The 19,157-nt window shown below is 35.5% G+C and overlaps 1 protein-coding gene across 10 annotated transcripts in view; it reads left to right on the top strand.

The window, feature by feature from the left end:
* The window catches only part of KCNT2 (potassium sodium-activated channel subfamily T member 2), a 120,647-nt gene that overhangs the window by 18,841 nt on the left and 82,649 nt on the right, over positions 1-19,157 (top strand). For all 10 annotated transcript variants that reach the window (XR_007907244.1, XM_051804324.1, XM_051804337.1 and 7 more), the window contains exons 2-5: positions 11,553-11,632; positions 15,982-16,081; positions 18,305-18,364; positions 18,727-18,775. Coding sequence is in view for 9 of the 10 variants with exons in the window: in XM_051804324.1 (XP_051660284.1) it covers positions 11,553-11,632; positions 15,982-16,081; positions 18,305-18,364; positions 18,727-18,775 (289 nt within the window). In the remaining variant the exon portion in view is untranslated. The remainder of the gene's footprint in view (positions 1-11,552; positions 11,633-15,981; positions 16,082-18,304; positions 18,365-18,726; positions 18,776-19,157) is intronic.

Here is a 19,157-nt window from a genome sequence, read left to right on the forward strand (position 1 = left end):
AGCACAACCCTATTTTACATGGTTGACAGATAAGTGATTTTGTGTTTATATCTAGTTTGTACACAAACCTATATCAGTGGTTGATTTGGTAATAGGCAAATCTGTTGGTCAGTACCGAGATATTTAATGATAGTTGGCAAGCAATTGCGTTGTTGAGAGCAATGAACTATGTGTTCATATATAAACAACTGTCTAGTTCCAAACATAAATCAAACAGCTACTGCATCTATGAAATAAAAATTGCCTATATGACTGTCCTGAAAGCCAGTAGTAAGCTGATAAATACCAAACATGATTCAGTGAAGCCACGCAGCTGACTATTCCTTAATGATTTTGCTGCTTTTGCAGAGATCCCAAATCTAAAAGGCTCCATGCTGAACACGTACATATTTTCCATGTTGTGTATACACTTGACTGCAAGTTTGTCAGTCATACACCACAACATCAAAGAGTGCATCTGGTTCAAACTGAAACTCTTAGACCTGGAAGTGCAGTCAAGGTTTAGCCTCATGTCCTAAACACCTCTGAACAGCCAGGTCTGACAGCAGCTCTTTCTCCAAAGTGTGAGTTAACAGTAATCTCGAACCACAGCCCCAGGCTTGGGTCTCTCCTCCTTTCAGGGCTGCTCCTCTCTCCTCTGCAGGTTGCAAAAGTAAGGAAACTAAGCTCCCCTCTGTTCCACCAGTCTGAGCCCTCTGGCTTTGTGTTCTTGCTACTACTGACACTGGAAACCTGGGCAGCTGCTTTTATTTACCACATTGTGAGGCTTGGCCACCCCTTTACTCCAGCCTGTGCTTAAGCTTCATTGTGTTGGTTGCTGTCTATCTCTCCTTTGTAACAATTATTTCTTGTTCTTCTGGTTTTGTTTGTGTTTTCTTTTAGTTGTGAGGGGTTTGTTTGTTTTTGGTGGGTCGGTTTTTTGTTTGGTTGTTTTTTTGGTGTTTTCATTTGTTTGTTTGTGTTTGGTTTTTGTTGTTGTTGTTGCTGTTGTTTTAAAGACACTACTGGAGAAATAATAAGTGTGATTGTTTGGTCTTTGTGGATTACTACTACAATAGTGATTTGGACTGACAGACTTTTATTTACACTCCATTGCACTGTAAGGCACCTGGCAAATACAGTTGTCAGGCAATTTCTGTGCAAGTGCAATAATTTTAACTTGTTAGTCCTATATAAATAAGCATACTTATGTTTACAGTGCTACCTAGATGCGTACAAGGATTTACCTTCCATGTAGCACAAGACTCAGCCAGCCTTCTTCATGCTGTATAAACTGCTCCCAGTGAGTTTGCTGCACAGGGAGAGCAGCCTTGGCACTTATTCCACGCTCATCATATCCTTCTCTGGAGGGGATTAGAAGGTGACAAAGCAAACTGTGGTGACAGCTGGGGGTGGCAAGAGGAAGTTGTGAGGATTAGGGCTGGAAGGAAAGGAGTAAGTGGCAAAGGCGGTAACAGAAAGCAAAATTGAGCTCTTTCCTTCCTTCACATCTCCTAAGCTGAAGAAACATCCTCCAATTTTGCTGAAGGAAACAGCCAAGAGGTCAAATAATCAAGGAATCAAAGATGTGTCACAGGTATAGAGATGCCCATACAGACTGCAGATGATCTCACTGGAGACTAAAATTAGCAACAACTTCATTCTGGTGAAGTAAGGTCTAAATATTTGAAGGTTCAAGTGTCTCAAGAATTTCACAGCTTACTTTGCTGTGACTTGTTTCTGCAAATGTAATTCATACCTGGATTGCCTTTGCAGAATGGGCACATACGAGTTGTAGACTGAGTGCCAAATTTTCATTGACTGGAGATGAATTTTACCTGCAAGGCTTTTTCTGTAGTAGACATAACATTTTTTGAGGGACTTGTGATTCAAGTTTTGAGGCATCGTGCTAGTATCACAGCACAGGAAATATAGAAGGCATGATCTGTTTTAATTGGGTCAAAAATCCCAAGTAGCACCAAAATTCAAATGAAAATAAAACTACACTTTGGGTTAATGAATGCATTTTCCTTGGAAAAAATAAAAATATTTTCTACTTAAAGAACAGTAAAGGAAATATAAAATATAATAAATCTTACTGAACAAATTTTTCAGAGGGGAAAAAGGACGTGTTTTTGACATGACATGTTGATATTTCTATCTTAGAACTGAGAACATTGCATTTCTGAAACTTCTCTCCTTATGAAATGTTAATCAGTGAGTAAGACTCCATACAGAAATCATGTAAATTCATCTGTTTATATTGAATGCTATAATTTAAGACCACTTTTCATAAACTTCTATTTCCTTTTGGGTAGGTGCACTTAATGCTTCCCTATAGTTTACTAAGTCATGGGTAAAAATGTAGATTAATTTACTGAATCCCAGTATTTCAGTTTGGAAAAAAAAAAACCAACCAAAAACAAAGACCCTTAAAAATTCTTTTTCTGACTTGATATAACTATGCTGTGAATTTTTTCAGGAAACACTGAATAAATTGTTGGCTATAATTGAAGTTGGCTAAGTATAACTAGCATAATACAGTAAAAAAGAACAAAAGCAGAAAAGTCATCAAGCAGAAGTAATAATAAAACAAGATGGTGACAGTAAAAAGCTGTGGAATTATATTGGAGAAGAGTCAATATGTATATATGCTCTACTGAATCTCACATTGACCTCCCAGTTTTATGTAAAATACGTTGTATAATTGAAATAGGAAGAAAATTACTCTCATTTTTGGAGAGAAATACTAATTAAATACTTAAAACAGTAGAAAAATAATTAGTTTGCATATTTTTACTATTTGGTTATTTTACTCAGCTCTAAGTGAATAGAATATTTCCATTGATCTAAGTAGGCGTTGGATCAAATGTACTAGGAAGCTGGCTCTGTGTTTCAGGTAACATATTAATGAGTCCTATTTAAAATTATATTTTACACTTGGTCATGTGATACTTAAAAAATGACAGATTGGGAATTCACCCACAAAGGTTTTTTTTTTTCCTTTTTTTGATTTTTTTAATCCATCTGTTCTTTTTTCCTTCTCCCTTCTGCTGCATTTTCAGAAAACTAAATCTTTATTTCTTTTTTTTTAAGTAAAAATAAAACTGAGATTAGCCATCTAATCTATGAGGATATTATGTACGGACAGCTCTCAGCTTTGTTCTACTGTCTGTTTTTGCAAAGATAAGAAGTAAAAGATAACTTGCAGAAGAGCAGTAACAGAACGGCCACTTAACATTTGTCTTACAAATTAGAAATAAAGTGAATAGAGATTTGAATTTCTCTGGTAATCAGAGACTAACTCGAGTCACTTGTAAAGGACCAAACCAGAGAATCATAGAAATAACCAGGTTGGAAAAGACCTCTGAGATCAAGTCCAACCCTTGATCCAACACTGCCATGGTTACTAGACTGTGGCACTGAGTGCCACAAAAGAGAAGAGTGTTTGCTCAAAATTTCCTTAAAGTCAAGACATGGGCTCATCCTTTCTCTCATTAAACACGAGACCCATGTTCAAACAGTGTTTTTTGCTGTTTTAAGCTCTGGACTACCACGCCTACAGACAAAAAAACCCCAAAAACCCAACCCCAACCAAATTAAAAAAACAAGCAAAAATGACATGTTTCATTCACAGGTATTTTTTTATATGCAAGAAGGGTATGTGGACTTGTGAACTGCCACAGCTAAAGTAAGCAATGAGTCTTTAAGATTTTTATTTATTTAATATTCTACTCTATGACAAAATCTACCAGAAGTGTTTAAGGCTGCTATTTATCTGAACACCTGTTTCTATCTTTATCTGGTTAATCTCCATGACAATGTCCCTCATAGTGTTTACTGCTTGCTTTGTAAGACAAAACTGTTAAATGGGGAGCATGCAAACTGAATCCAAACTTAGTAAAATACAATCTACAGAGAAATAACATCACATTGTAAGTGCTGAAGTAGGAGTGACACAACTCCATCACTACCATCCATTTATTTTGAACACACAGTGGATACTTCCATAAGTGGTCACCATTAAGTTTCTGTTGGCTTGAGAAAGTAGTATCTTTTAAGGGCCATAGCACCAACATTAAGAGGCACATACAGTGCCTACAGAGTCTATGCAGTGCTGCAGAGTTTGTTTATTAAAGCCTTGATATTTATGGGCTGTCCTAATGTGCAATACTGGAAGTAGACAAAGTTGATGAAATAATTTAAGAGGAGAGGAAAGGTAAGCATCTCAAAAACAGATTTCTCAAGGTCACAAAACAATAACTTTGAAAGTAGTGAAGTTCAGAGGTACCTGTCACACAGGCCAAGATTTTTTACACTAGAAATTTAGAAGGAAAAGAATGACCTTTAGCTTTACTATTAAGCTAAAAGATACAGTGACAGGAGACGATGGATGATGAAAAGGGACAAGTTGCCAGAGGTAACACTAAATTAGTGACACTTGTTACAGTAACAAAGAACCATGAAATTGTTTCCAGTAACATGGAAGGAGATCTAGAGACAGAAGACTATACATTCTGTTTTGACTGTCATTAGAGTTAGAGATAGTGGTTTTAGGGGAGAGAATGAGTTCGTCCTGCAAAACAAAAAGCAGAAGTAAAAGTAGGAGAATGAAGCTTGGACCAGAGGGAAGGGAAGTTAACAAAAGAGAACAGAAAATGAAAAAGAGTCCTGAGATTCCAGATGGTGAGAGTGTAAAGGCATGTTAAAAGCAAAGGTCCGTGTAGGGAATTAGAGCAAAGGAAAACACTCCAGAAGTGGGACAGTATGCCATTTCCTCAGTGTTTTCAAGTGAAATAGTGAAATTCTGTAGTACCTAGAGGAAGAAAGAACAGGTGAATTCTGAAAGGAACTAGAGAAAAGGAACTATTTAAGGAGGAACTGGAAATACTCTTAAAATTTGGATGGAAAAGGAGGAAGATGGAGGATGAGAGCTGTGCATGGAGTAGCAGGAGAAAGGTCTCAGAGGACCAAAGAAAGAGGCTAGGGGTAAGAAGGTAAATAGATGGAGGGTTCCAAAACTCCTAAAACTAACTGACCCTGCAGACTGCCTTCAGTGTAGACACAGGTGTACCTACTTGGGGAAATAATTAAGGGGCTTTTTTTTTTTTTGAGAGAGAACATGAATCTTAGTAAGGTAACAATTACTGAGCAGTATTACAAGGAGACAATTTTGGAAAGCATCAATAAATATCTTCAAATAAAAGCTTTGCAATGATTAGCTTTAAAATACTGCAGTAGAAATGCTTTAAATTTACATCAACAGCTTGAGGCGTGTTGTTACTCCAAGAACAGTAATTTCTAATTCATTTCTACAATGTGTGCAGGGTACTAATGTGAGAAGCTTGACCCTATGTATGCCTCACCTATCAGAGTCAAAGAATAGGCTGGATCTGTCATCTAACCTTTGTTTTAGAAGATCCATAAGTGATAGGGACATACAGTTGTGATGCAGAGGAACAGGGCATTTTAGACACATGAATTGTCCTCCTCCTAATGAAGATTTGTTACTCCTGAATCACCAACTGTCCCCTTGCCTTTCATAGTGAAGCAACCTTTCCCTTAAAACCAAACTTAAATGTTTGTTGAAGGGCAAAGTTGGTACAGAAGAATAATTTCAGGAAAGCAACAGAGAAATCATCCAGATGAACAGATAATAAAATTTGAGCAGGAAAAAAAAAGTAGTTACAATGTGTTATTACGTATTTTGATCCTAACACTCCAATGTAGAGTTAAATCCAGGCTGACAGAGACTGAAAGGTGTTATCACAATATGCTTGATATTCAACAAGTTTGTTTCAAGTTTCTTTTTGACAAGTAGTTGCCACCATTAAAAAAAAAATCCAACAAAAAAGGCAACAAATTAACATTTTTGTTATTCAGGTCTGGTTAATTGGCACAACTACTTACAACAGTGCCTGGAATCAAACTCATGAAGCATATCCCATTTCTGAGTTCTTTGATATTCAGACTTGAGCAATGGAAATCCTTGCATAATGGATTTCCATTGCAGTAGCTCTGTTCTGTACATATATCCTACATGTGAATTATTTTTACCCAGAAGTGAAAAAGAGCTATTTTCACATGCAATAAATCACTTTAAAATATCTATTTCCCCACCTTGTATGCTTTGGGGGGGGGGAAAAAAAGTTTTAAATGAAGTTTTACTAAATTTATCAAATATCTTCCTTCAGTGATTTTCTTTCAAAATTTAGCTGTCAAATGCCCTGTTTCTTAATGCATCATTCATGTTTGATTTATTAACTTTCTCGCCTTAGGCAATAGTTTGCAACAGAAAAGTATATTTGCAGTAAAAAGTCAAGTGTGTGAGGGAGATTACTCTGAGATTTCTTTTCCCCGTAGTAAAACTTCATAGTATTTTCTCCTTTAAAAAAGTTCTAATGACAAATAATACAGAATGTAAATTCATTTTTTATTACTGCACCATTACTAGAATGGTGAATTTCTCACTGGTTTTCATGAGTCCAGGACTGAGATAATAATTTCCTTTTTGAATATGGAAGACTATGAATAGGGGATTTTTAAAAAAAAGTATTACTAATTGATTGAAAAGCATGCATACTACCAATTTCCCTTAAAAATCTTTCCCTCAAAGGAATGAAAATCTGAAGATATTTTCCACAGAGATGTTTGAAAAATAAATGTCATTTCCTATCTCTACTGCTGTAATATTAAATTGCTGCCATGGACCTATATTGGTTTCACAAAGACAGTTTTATGTAACTGAGGCCAGCTGATTGTAAAAAGGAACGTGAAGCTGGCTCACAATCAGATTTTAAAATACATTTCTGTTTATATACATAAAAATATAGACATACTTATACTATTTCAATTGTAAGGAAAAAAAATCAATTCAGGGATGAAATTTTTAGCACTTGGCTTTTGAACAGTTAGGTAAAGGAAAAGTTTCCTTTTACATAGAAGGGTTTTCTTCTGATTGCAGGTACAAAATTTTACTTAGTGCAACTTGAAAAATTCAGTTTGGCCAGTTTTCTGATACTGTTAGAATTGTTTCAAGTGAAACAAGCAGCACTTATGGGAAAAATACATAAAAAAGAATTTGAGCACAACATACAGTTCTAAGCTCTAAAGAGTTTTTTGCATCCTTAATCCTTTTCCTATAACTTGTGATCGGGCTGAACTCAGCTCATGCTATTTCTTACTTCATTAATGCAGAGGATTTTTACAGTGACACTGGTAACACCTGATCTCTGTAAATCCACTAGTTATGTTAACATCCAATTACATAATCCAGTGAATATAGATATGACTGGAAAAACATCACTAGATAGATTAACTCAGGTTTACTGATATAAAAGGGAGTTTTTAAGCAAGTACACCTGTAGAAAGAAAAGAACAAAAGAAACGCCCAGGTGCAGATGTCATAGCACACACTCTAAGGATTAAGATAACCCAACATGTCTTTGTGACATTACAGTTCAAATTTGAGACAGACAATTGCACTGCATTAAGTGTTTTAGAGAAGTATTTGTTTTGGGAAAATTAGAGACACTAGGCAATCCTGCATACTACAGTTAGAAAGTGTGGAACCTGTGTTCTGTCATGTACTTTCACAGTGCTGGATATCATAAAGGATCTACAAGAAAATATTGCACGAACACAGTTCTGCAGAGATCTTGGAAATATTCATTGGTTTATTCATAATAAACTGATAAATTCCCCATCAGAAAAGGACCTCATACCTGTCAGTTTTAGTTATTCTACACTCGTTAGAATCATCTTTAAGAAAGTGCAGGGCCATATTGCAAGAGTTAGATTTCATCAGCATAGTCCTAAAAAGATGGATTTAAATAAATTTATGTAGTTTTTCTCCAAATTGAATCTGTTCGTACAGTTAATGCCTTTTCTTCATTCCAACATCAATAAATAGTAAGCATGAACATTTACAGCTCTTGGCATGCACATAGCAAGAAATCCAACTCATACTTTCATTTTTGAAGTGATTATATCTGCCAAATCTACTGCTTTCTGGCACAAAAGGATAATTTGTGGATTTGAGGGTGCACGGCAATATTGTTACTAAAGTGTGGCTATGGAGTTAGAATGGCATTGTAAATAGCAATGGAAAAATGCAGGCAAAATGAGTTAAGTAACCAGAGTGCAGACAGATGGGTCCCAGTGTTTTACAGCCATCAGAAGTGCTTTGCATTAGTGTCCCTGACCTGAATTAGGATTTTTCTGCTATACTTTGTATTACATTAAAATGTTCTACTCAAATTACATCGTAACTGAATTATAAGAATGCAGAGTATACTTGTACTTTGGGTATTCAAAATGCCTCTTACAGTTTGAAAGATCCACTGACATCACTGTTCTTTGGGTTTAAACTAGTGAATACCACTATCCATGGTATTTAATTTTTAGAAGATTAAGACCACCACACTGTGTTTGCAAGACAATCATATAACTTCAGGTTTGCCACAGGTATATCAGGTATTTGTGCATTTTCAACAATGCTGAAGCAAGAGTCAGTAAAGCATAAGAACTGTTCTTTAACCTCCAAACCCAGCATTTCACAGAATATTCAATGCCTACTACATGCACAGAAAAATTCAGAAGTGATTAACTGACTGCATACACAATTCTTATGTTCATCAAAATTTCTCTCCCTGTAACCATCATCAAGGTATAACATTTTAATCCTTCAGCTTGATTTCCTTTGGTTAGGGTAGACTGTACTACAGCTCTTTTACAGGAAGATAATAAACATGAAGCAAAAATTGTTTAAACTGCACTTTTAAATTACTTACACTATAAATGCAGAGTAAACCCAAATCTATTCTGTACATCAGATGATCTACATATACATACACTTTCACACAGATCTGCTTGTGTGCCATTTCATCAAAACCATTTGCTTGGAATCAAATTCCAGATAGCACTTACCCTGCAATGGAGTAATCACGTTTTTCATGTCACAATCAATTTCACTCACTCACTCACTTCCTTGTACTAATTAGGTCCAGAAAAAGCTTGTTCAAGCCCTTCACTTCTACTGCTGTCAAATGATCTTAATATTTCAGTGGAGGATCAGAAGTTATTTGTGGTACATTCTCAAAGTACTCCTAGGTTACGCTTCATAGTGGGAAAAATACAGAAAAGAGCAAATACACAAGGTAAAATATTAACCATTAAAAGATTACAAGTGTTCAAGTAGAATGAGTGTTCTCCCTAGAAATGAAAAGCAGAGTCAATATGTGGAGATTTCTGTCCTTATCCCTGCCAGTAGCTCCTTCAGCCATTCACACTTAGTTTTACTTTGTAAACAGTAACCTTAAAGAAACAAAGTGAAATATTCTCTGTCTGGTAGCCAGAGCATAACGAGGGTACATTGATTATAAGTGCATGACAGTGTATTTTCTGCAAATGTGGAAGGCCACTACAATTTTAACTAAAGAAAATCAGGGGGAGAAGGAGCCACAGAAGTGGTATTAGCAGTATTTGTAATCCATTTTGCTATGGAAACTGTTACTTTGTGGAATCCCAGTCTGCTGTGAGCAGAGGTTACCAGGAAAGAAAAACAGACAGCTGTTAGAAGGCTATCAGTGCAATTCATAATGGTAGTGATAGGAGGGTGATTAGCTCCCACATCCTCTTTCCTTTTTATCATTAAATCATGGCATACTGTTAACATGTTGCTTTTTCATAAGTGAAAATTACTGCAATTTTCCAACAGAAAACTCTGAGAGATTAGTTTAGAATGTGTAAAAAGAAAAGAAGGAAAAGAACACCAATACTATGCCTCCTTTAATAACAACCCGTACTTCAATAGCTTGTGCCACTTTGTTTACCTACTGAAATATATCCTTGAAGATTAAGTATATACACTTAGCATGTGGCAGCTGCCAAATCATGGAAGATGTTTCCCACTAAAACTGTCACTGCATTAATGACAGTAAGTACCTTGGAAAATATAGATTCTTAAAAATAAGGTTATGGTTTTGCTTCCTCTGAATAGGAAGCAGTGTAATCACCCATTCTAAAAGGAACACTACAATAAAACAAACCAAAGGTAAATGACTAGTTAAAATTAACCAACCTCACTGAGTGAACCAGACTCTTCTTTATATGACCCTGTCCAACAAACTTCTATGTCTAAACTTCTGGTAATAAGCAGAAGTTTAGAAAAGCTGAGACTGCACCCATTCTAGGCCCATATACCATAAATAACCCTCCAACTCCATAAGTGTACAGAAATATATGGTATAGACAAGTACTTGAGGGGAAGAGAGACACTGTAGGTAACTAGATTATACAAAAATTGTTTCAGCATAGGCTTCACATGCAAGAAGGGAAAAACTAAAGTCAGGATTGTGCTAGAAAAATATGACAGTACATATATAAATAAGTAATTGAAGTACACTTATCTGAAGAAAGACTGCTGAAATAAAGTTCAAGCACGCTTATGAACAGAAAAAGTATATGCAGTTGTGCAACAAATGATGATATATAGAAGAAGTGAGATGTGAGGGTCACTTGTGTGATGTCACTTTATTCTTTAGCAATAACAGAACAGTTCTCAAACCGAGGACTGACTTCAGGGAGGGACAGAAATTGTGCCACAGTAGAGATTCATTGCTGGAGGAGAACTGGGCTGGTGATGGAGGTTCAGTAAGTTGGGTAGAGCGGGGACTTCATGAAAATGAGACTAATACTGCACTCATCCTACAGCGAGCAGTACCCCTCCACAACTCTGGAACAGCCAAAGTTTTTCTACACAACTAATGCACACCTGCTTCCCTTGCCAGTCCCTGCAGCAGTTTTCTCTTCTAGTCTGTATAACTATTGCATGAGTTGTACTCAGACTGAATTGAGGGACAGAAAGATGAAATACATCCTGGCAGATCTGAGGGGAGTGGAGGAAAAAAAAAGATGTTACTGTTGCTGTAATATAATCAGGAGGGGAGTTATTTTCTGTACAATATTGGGAGATTGCACCACAATTTTGCTTTTGGATCTCAGTATTTTATTGTGACAAAAACAAAGTTCAGAGAGAGCAGTTAGTTTGGTGCATGAACATTTGATTAAAGGTGAATACAAACAAGTGAACAGAGACATGAATGCTTAACAGAGATGTGAACAAGGCAGAAAAAAGAAGAATCATTAAAATCTCAGTTTTACGGGAAGGGAGTTAAACTGAGATGGAAGGCTTAACCTGAACATCAAGGAAATCTTCCCTACCAAGATAGAAATTTGAGAACAGCCATCCAGTGAAAATACCAAAAGCATAGATGCTTCTTATTTTGCAGTATAGACTGTCCAAGTAATATGAAAGTGATTCTGCATGTAAAGGGGATAAACAAAGAGGGTTTTGTTTGCTGATTTTGTGGTTGTTGTTGTTGTTTTGTTTTTTTGTTTTTTAAATCTTTTAACATGAGTCATTCAAAGCCAAATGAGCTTTTGGCTGAACACTCTATATGTTCCTCTAGTTTTATATAAAGAAATAGAGAACAAATAGAGAAACAAATTTCTTTGAAATATTAATTTATTATCTTTCATATCCAATTCTAATATTTCCTTTTATATTTCAGGGTGCAAGTTGAATTCTATATGAATGAAAATACATTTAAAGAGAGACTAAAGCTCTTCTTCATCAAAAACCAAAGATCAAGTAAGCAATTGCATTAATTGTTAAGCATATCTGTGACACTTTGAGTAAAATCCAGTTCAGTTGAAGGCAATAATATGGGCTTTGGAATTAATTGCTGTTTTTTAACTGGAGAATCAGGTTTAAGAAAGCTTCAGGAGTTTCATCCACAGGGAATGCATTATTTATTACACTTACATAGACAGACACGGGAAATTCATCTTAATTTAAAATAAAAAAAAAATAAAAATCCCCAAAACAAAGTAGTCAGAATTAGTAAGTTCAAACACTCCTTCTGCTTATCTTACTTCATGTCCAAATACTCAGAACCAGAAACCCCCAAAATATAATCTCCAAAAACCTGCTTCTGACATAGTCACCTGCCACTCATTGACGTGAACTCATTCAATCCTCCCTTGACACTGGAGGGATCTATTGCCCAGTGGTATGAGGGAGCTGGTAAGCAAAGATATTAGATCTTAGTCTGTATTTGGTGAGAGCACTGAAACCCTTCCTTCACAAATTAAAGATGTACGTGCTGTCATTGAGAAAACTGTCACTAGTAGCAGCAATTTTTCAAATAGTATAACTAAACCAAACACGTTCACCAAACAGTTTTTGCTTAATATCAAATGGTTTTGTCAATCAGAGCAGTCAATTCTAGAATTTATATGAGTTTTCTACAGAATACTGTTCTCATCTAAATCACATATAGGCCAGTAGCTTGAAATAGCAACTGTTTTATTCATTATTTTTCTGGTTTAAACTGATAAAACAAGCCTTCATCTATGTCTAATGTCAACTTAGCTTTCACTCAATCTTCTGCAAGCAAATGTCTAACCAAGTTCAAACAATGTATGAAAAAAAAGAGAAAGATGACATATTTGTATGACTTGCTTGTACTTGCCAAGATCACACACTGCATTATCACAGCCTAAAATAAGTCTCAAAGGGAAAAAATAAGTGAAGTTTCAATTCAGTAAAGAGGGAATAAAAGATAACCATCACTGAGATATAAATTATTAACAGTATATTTTGGCCCAGCTCCTAAAGCCAGCTGCTACTGAGATGATTTTGCTAAAACCCAGAAATGTATTAGTGATTTATAAAAGAGGAATAATGGAAGGTGATTGTAAAATTCTCATCTGGTATCTCTGTCACTCTGTTTAGATCAGCTCTCTAAATCTGACAAATAATCTCCAAAAATGCTTGCAAGGAAAGCATGAAGAGTTTATAATAAAAGTGAAAGTCACAGTCAGAACTAGTGAATGCCTGCAAAAACAGCAAATACTTGTTCAAACCAAGCAGGAAACATTAAGATTTGACATAGTTATATTTAGTTCACAAAACAAATAGATAATAACAATTCAAAATCTATTCTTCTTTTAAAGAAAACAAAAATATGTAACAACTTGGTCACATAGACACAGTGAAATTACATTCTCATTAAAAAACAAATAACTGAATAACAGTGTATGATTGATGTAGCTGAATACAAGTTTCTGGCACCCATGTCAAAATACAGAGATATTCTGTGCAAATGACCCTGCTACTTGAAAAATCTGGCTGTGAATGAAGAAAAAGAAATTAAGTCAAGCAGACCATGTTGACAGCATGTGAAATAGAGAACAAAAATAGACAGCAAGCAAACAGACATATGAAATGCTTCCTTTGTAAGAGAATAATAACTGAAAATCTATTTTAGATGCCTTCTCTGGTGATCATCCCCCTCCTTGCCACATTTGAAATCCTAGATCTCCACGACAGTGGAACACACGCTTTGCTTCCAACTCACACGTGACATCCCCAACTATGAGGCTACAGAAGACTTCTACTGGAGAAAAAATACTTCTATTAGTCCTACACTAATTCCCAAAACTTTAGCAAGGGTAACTACATGTGCTCCCTCTGACAGCACACTCTGTTTCTAAAGGCTAAGGCAAACAGAACTAGGAGGGGTGACCTTCTGAAACAGTACAGACTTGAAGCCTGTTCTTTCATATTTGTGTTTTAATAACTAACCTGATCAAGGTACAGGACCTATACTATTGCCCTACTTTATATATAACCCCAGCCATGATATGCACACTGACCAGAACCCTGAGATGAAAGCATGTCTAGTGTGAAAACCTTGCCTCACATTCTGGGAACAGCCATTCCTGTGGAGATATCCAAAGCCTGAGTTGCAGATCTATCAGAACTAAGGTTTGAGGGTTAAGAATTTAAGGCAGCGAGCAGGAACATTGGTCCCTTATACTGATGTAGTTTTTAATCAGAAAAGCACCATTTTCTTTTGGCATTTAAACCAACATGAAATTTCAAATGATGATTAGAAACTGATGTAGAAAACAAGTGTTTCACCCCAAGATTAACATTCACAGAGCAAAAAACCAGAAGAAAAACAATGGACTTCTGTACTCAGAGAAAGTTAAACAACACAAAATTGGCGAGGAAAAGAATTCCTGATAGGCTTTTTTTGTTCGTTAGGTTTTGTTTTTTATTTTTTAAACATTATCTGCTTTCTAGTTGTAATAGCCTAGTTGTTATGGCAACCATTCATACTCCAACAGACTTCCACAAAAGGGTTAGGACAAACAAACAACTCATGTTTTCTTCACCAACAGTTCGAAAAAGCTGCAAACAAGGATCATAGCGCTCTCCAAGTCAAATAATAGGACGACAACACCTTACACACATTACTTACTTCCTTCCTTCCTTCATGCAGCCTCCCGTTCCACTTACTACTTCACTCCCTTCACTGTTAGGGAATAAATTGCCCATGGCTAATTACTCTTGATAGGACAGCAGGAATCATTAGGTTAATGTTCTCAAATCAAATTGCCAGTAACAGCTGTGGGACTTCTCATGGTCCATGGGATTTTAACCCTTAGAATGAAGATGCAATAAAAATCCATGCAGTTCTTATGTGATGACTGCAACTTCACAGTTAAAAATAGTAAGGAGTTTTGTATGATAAACTAAGATTTCTTCCAGCAATTGCATGGTAGTATACTTAAGACTCTGTTTTCTATTTTGCTGTGTTTGTAGCAGATTTAAGTTTTAAAGGGAAAGGAACCAGTAGATATAAGAAGTGATTTATCAGTTTTACCTATAGGGTGCTGATTTTGAACTTAAGACCAAGTAAAATCAAAAAATATGTAATATAATAATGATTCTTTCCTTAAAAGGAAATGTATGCACACATAAGTAATTATATTGAGTTCAGCAGACCTGCTGAAGTATTTGCAGCACAACAATAATACTGTCCGTACTATGACTAGGTGCAAATGTAGTCACATCTGGGTAAGGCTCAGTCAACAGTATTCTGCTTTGGGCAGAAGGGTTCAGCTGTGCAGAAGTGGACTCTCAGTCCACAAGATTGAAAAAACAATTAATGCTTAAAGTGATCTCCACCCATTTAATATTAGTCAACTAGCAGTTTTAACTTAATTAGTGAATGAAAGCTTAAAACTAAGAGTCAGATGCAAATATTTACACTATCAAAAAAGTCTATTGAATTTAATAGCAATACTGAAAATTTAAACTCTAATCCTCTAATGACTGCAAAATTGCAGAAAAATACAGTGAAGTTCCACTGTAGCAGAAAATGTCTCCAATGAGCCCGTGTGATAGGAGTAAGTGTCCATGTGAATCCCTTTAAAGGAAAATCCTGTCTTTGTGCAGTAGACCTATGTTTGTGGGAAGTACTGTAATATTTTGTGATAGTATTTGTGGTATATCCTTTCAGCTACAACATTTCAATATTCACATGGTCTGTAGAACAAGTTGTTGATTCAGTTCAGTTGTGCATTCAGCATGACTTTCAGATGTCCTGATTCTTGAATGCATAATGATTCAACTTCAACATTAAATAACTACAGTTAAATATTTTATAAGTTGGAGTAGAATTAATATATTCTGTATGGGAAGCTACTGCATGAGGACTTTCAGATATTAATATTTAAATACTTTCCATTGTATATCCTCTGCCTATGGTTGAAAGTATGTTTTCTTCATGTTTCTGTATCTTGCATCTCAAAAAGCATTATCTAGTTCTGGTTCCCCTTTAAAGGCCCAAAAATGGCATCAGTAAAGATGAATGGCATAGAGTAGTTTTCAAACAAATGCCTGAGTAGTTATTTACGTTAAAACTGACTGAGATTTCTGGAAGATGGAAAAGTGCACATTTGTGTATCCAACATGTCTATTCTTGCATTCCTCCATGTGATGTGCCAATTATCAGGGACAGGTTACTAGCTAAATGGATCTTTGCTTTGTTACCCCATGGCTATTCCAGTTCCTTTTAGTTTTACCTTAAAGGTGGGTTTAAAAACCTGGATTTATTTCATTATTTTCTTTTGTCTTCAAAATAGGTCTGAGAATACGATTATTCAATTTCTCTCTCAAGCTACTAAGTTGTTTCTTATACATAGTTCGTGTGCTCCTGGATGACCCTACACAAGGACTTGGATGGTAATGTTTGGGGTTTTTTCTCATTTCTGCTCTTAAAGCATTGTTTAAGTTATGAGAAATAAATTAACAAATACATGCTTGATATTCTGTCAACAGGGATTTGGTTTTATGTCTTGCAGATATTTTGAATGAATTATAAAGCTAGTCTTACACTGTGAATGGAAATAAGAATTAAAATAACAATACTATTTTTTTCACTTTACTGCTAAAATAATCCTGGCTCTCTGCTTAGATACTGTGCATCAGATATAATTGTGCAAACATATATTTTGGTTGTATTATATTACATATATTGTATATATACGTGTATATATAATACATATATTGTATTATATATATTTTATATATATATATATATATAACATTTCTATGTAAAATTGCAAATATCTGATGGCTAGTTTATGTAACAATTCTTTTAGGATTTTACTTTAGGGCCATGAAAAAGTCTCCCTGAAAAACAAGACCTTCAAAGACCTGTTTTTTACTTTACATGTATCTTAGAATGTCTCTCCAATAAGAGGAAATGGAGGGTGGAAACAAGCAGTAAAGTTTTTGCAAAATTTTTCACAGTGATGGAGAAGAGAAAATCCATCCTTAGAAATTTAGGCATATTAAGCACAGCAACTCAGGGACTTAAAAATTTACATCTAATCATAGTTTCTGGCATGCTGCTATTCTTTTGTCATGAGACCTCTAGTGAGCCCAAATGAGCATGTTATACTGCAGGTGATGTCTGGGTATGCAGGACAGGTTAGAGCATCAGTACTGCCACAGGTATACTTTGATATTTTCGTGTTTATTGGCAAAGATGCATATTCATAGTCATCTGCAGACTGCTGAATTCCTCACACCTTTCCTAACATGTTTGTTCCTGCAAACCAAATATTTAACAATTCACCAGCTAGAGACCGTATTTATATTTTCTATAGATGTTATTCCCTTATATTGTGTTCTGGTACATTTAAGAGACTAGTTAGTTTGTTCTGTCTCTGAATAACATTTGTCTGGCTCAGAAGTTTCAGACAAGTCCTTCTGCATGCTCACTAAGACCCCAGTCCTAGAAGCTGTGCCAGAAAAACCAACCCTGTGCCCAAATTTTACCCCATTAATATCAATGGTTTTATCCATAGAGATCCTGAGGGCTTGATGCCAAAACTACCACTTGGATGCATTCTTAAAAATGAGGTAATATGAAAGAAAAAATAATTCCTAGATACTGTGTCACAGCCCGGTGAAAGAAACTACTCAGTGTGCCGACATCGTGGCCACAGAAAACATTTTTGCCTTGTTCTTTTTAAAGTGACAAATCCAGGAGGAATGCTTCTCATCAGATTTATTTCCTGTTTTTTCAGAAATGCCTGCACAAGTTGGTAGATTTCATTTACTCCTTCAGGCACAGCAGGTGGTACAGGAAAGAGCTTAAGACATAAAGCATCCTTATTAATGGATACAATTTACCACCTGTCCACTGATAGTTGATAAAAATACAGTTGTTGCTAATCTGTGGTCTACAGATCCCTTTCTTTCCCACTGACCTTGCTTGCCAAGCATAAGCAAGGATATTTTTCCTCATTTTGAGAAGTATATATTCCCACATCCTCACATGACCATTTGAGAGGAGGATTTGTTCTAGCAATTCAGGGCAAGTTAACCTCATATGTGTATAGCAGCCAGTTTTTTTTATAATTGGGTATCAGTAATTTTGTACTTGAATTACTGCTGCATTAATCTCTGGCTCTCCTCACATCCTCAAAAGAGGATATCAAGTGGAGTTTGCTGCAGTCTTTCCTGCTGAGAGTGTGGCAGGTATATGTGCTCTTTCTATCACAGCCTATCCATGTGATAGGTTTTCTAGTATCTCTTGATCTTCATTATATATTGTATACTTGGTTCAGCTTTACAAAGTATAATTTCAGTTGTTTTGTTTGTAAATTAGAACATATTTGAAGACAAATCTTTAAAAAATGTAACCTGAAATGTTTCATAGTCCTTTATCTATAGATGTGGAGGCACATACAGTTGTCCTTTCTAAAAACTTCTTTACTTTCAAAAATGTCTGTATCCATTGCCTAGAATTTCAAACTATTGCACATATTTTATAGAATACTTAATAATATAATTAATATCCCTTTCCTCCCATATGTTTTTATGACTGTCTTCCCATATACATTTGATACTGGAAATGGCCTTTGCATGGATGGTGTGATGGTATGACAACATCAGTAAGGAATTAAATCGGAGTTGTTCCACCAATCAAAACTACACACCTGGAACGATTGATTGGTAAGTTCCTAATTTACAAAAGCAAACCAAAAGTCTGCATAATGGTGGGAAGGGGAGGAAAACAGGAAGACAAATCCATTTCCATCTGGAATGGTGACATGTTAACATATAATAGTGATGTTTCTATAACTCTCAAGCAATTGTGTTTCTGACTGTTCAAAGCTGCCTTTAATATTGTAATTGTTTCTCTGATTGCATAAATGACCTATTGGACTGGATACTCTTGTGAGATCTGATGCTTATACATTGCAGTACACCTTGCTGCTCTAATTTCCAGTCACATGTACAACATTTTTTTCTTTTTTGTTCAAAATACCAGATTTTGATTAATTTCATGTTTATTTTCTTATTTTAATGAACAGGTCTCCCATTATTTGGGTGAACCGAAGTTTACCTTTATGGGGATTACAGGTAATATGTAAATGACCAATTCAATGATTTCCATTTAATAACTAGATGATATTGATTTACAGCATTTGTAGCAATGTTAAAGTTGATATTAGCAAGGAAATCTACTTGAACACCAAGTACAGCAAAAAATAAGCTTATCTGAACTAACTGATTTGAATTTATATGGCTTTACAATATATTTACAATGTATTGAAGCTTATTAAAAAAGTAGAATTAGATGGTCTTTCTCTTAGAATTATCAAGCTCTGTTGAGTCAAGTAGTCACTGTTTACTCTAGTGATGAGTTTAAATTTCACAGTTGCTTATGAGTAGCCTTTGACATGCTTCATGGACTTCCTTGTTAGATACACTAGATACCTAAAATTACTCCATAATATAGAAG

Source organism: Manacus candei, unplaced genomic scaffold (genome assembly GCF_025592945.1).
Source record: "Manacus candei isolate 608988 ecotype Guabito, Panama unplaced genomic scaffold, ASM2559294v1 h1tg000005l, whole genome shotgun sequence".
NCBI lineage: Eukaryota > Metazoa > Chordata > Aves > Passeriformes > Pipridae > Manacus > Manacus candei.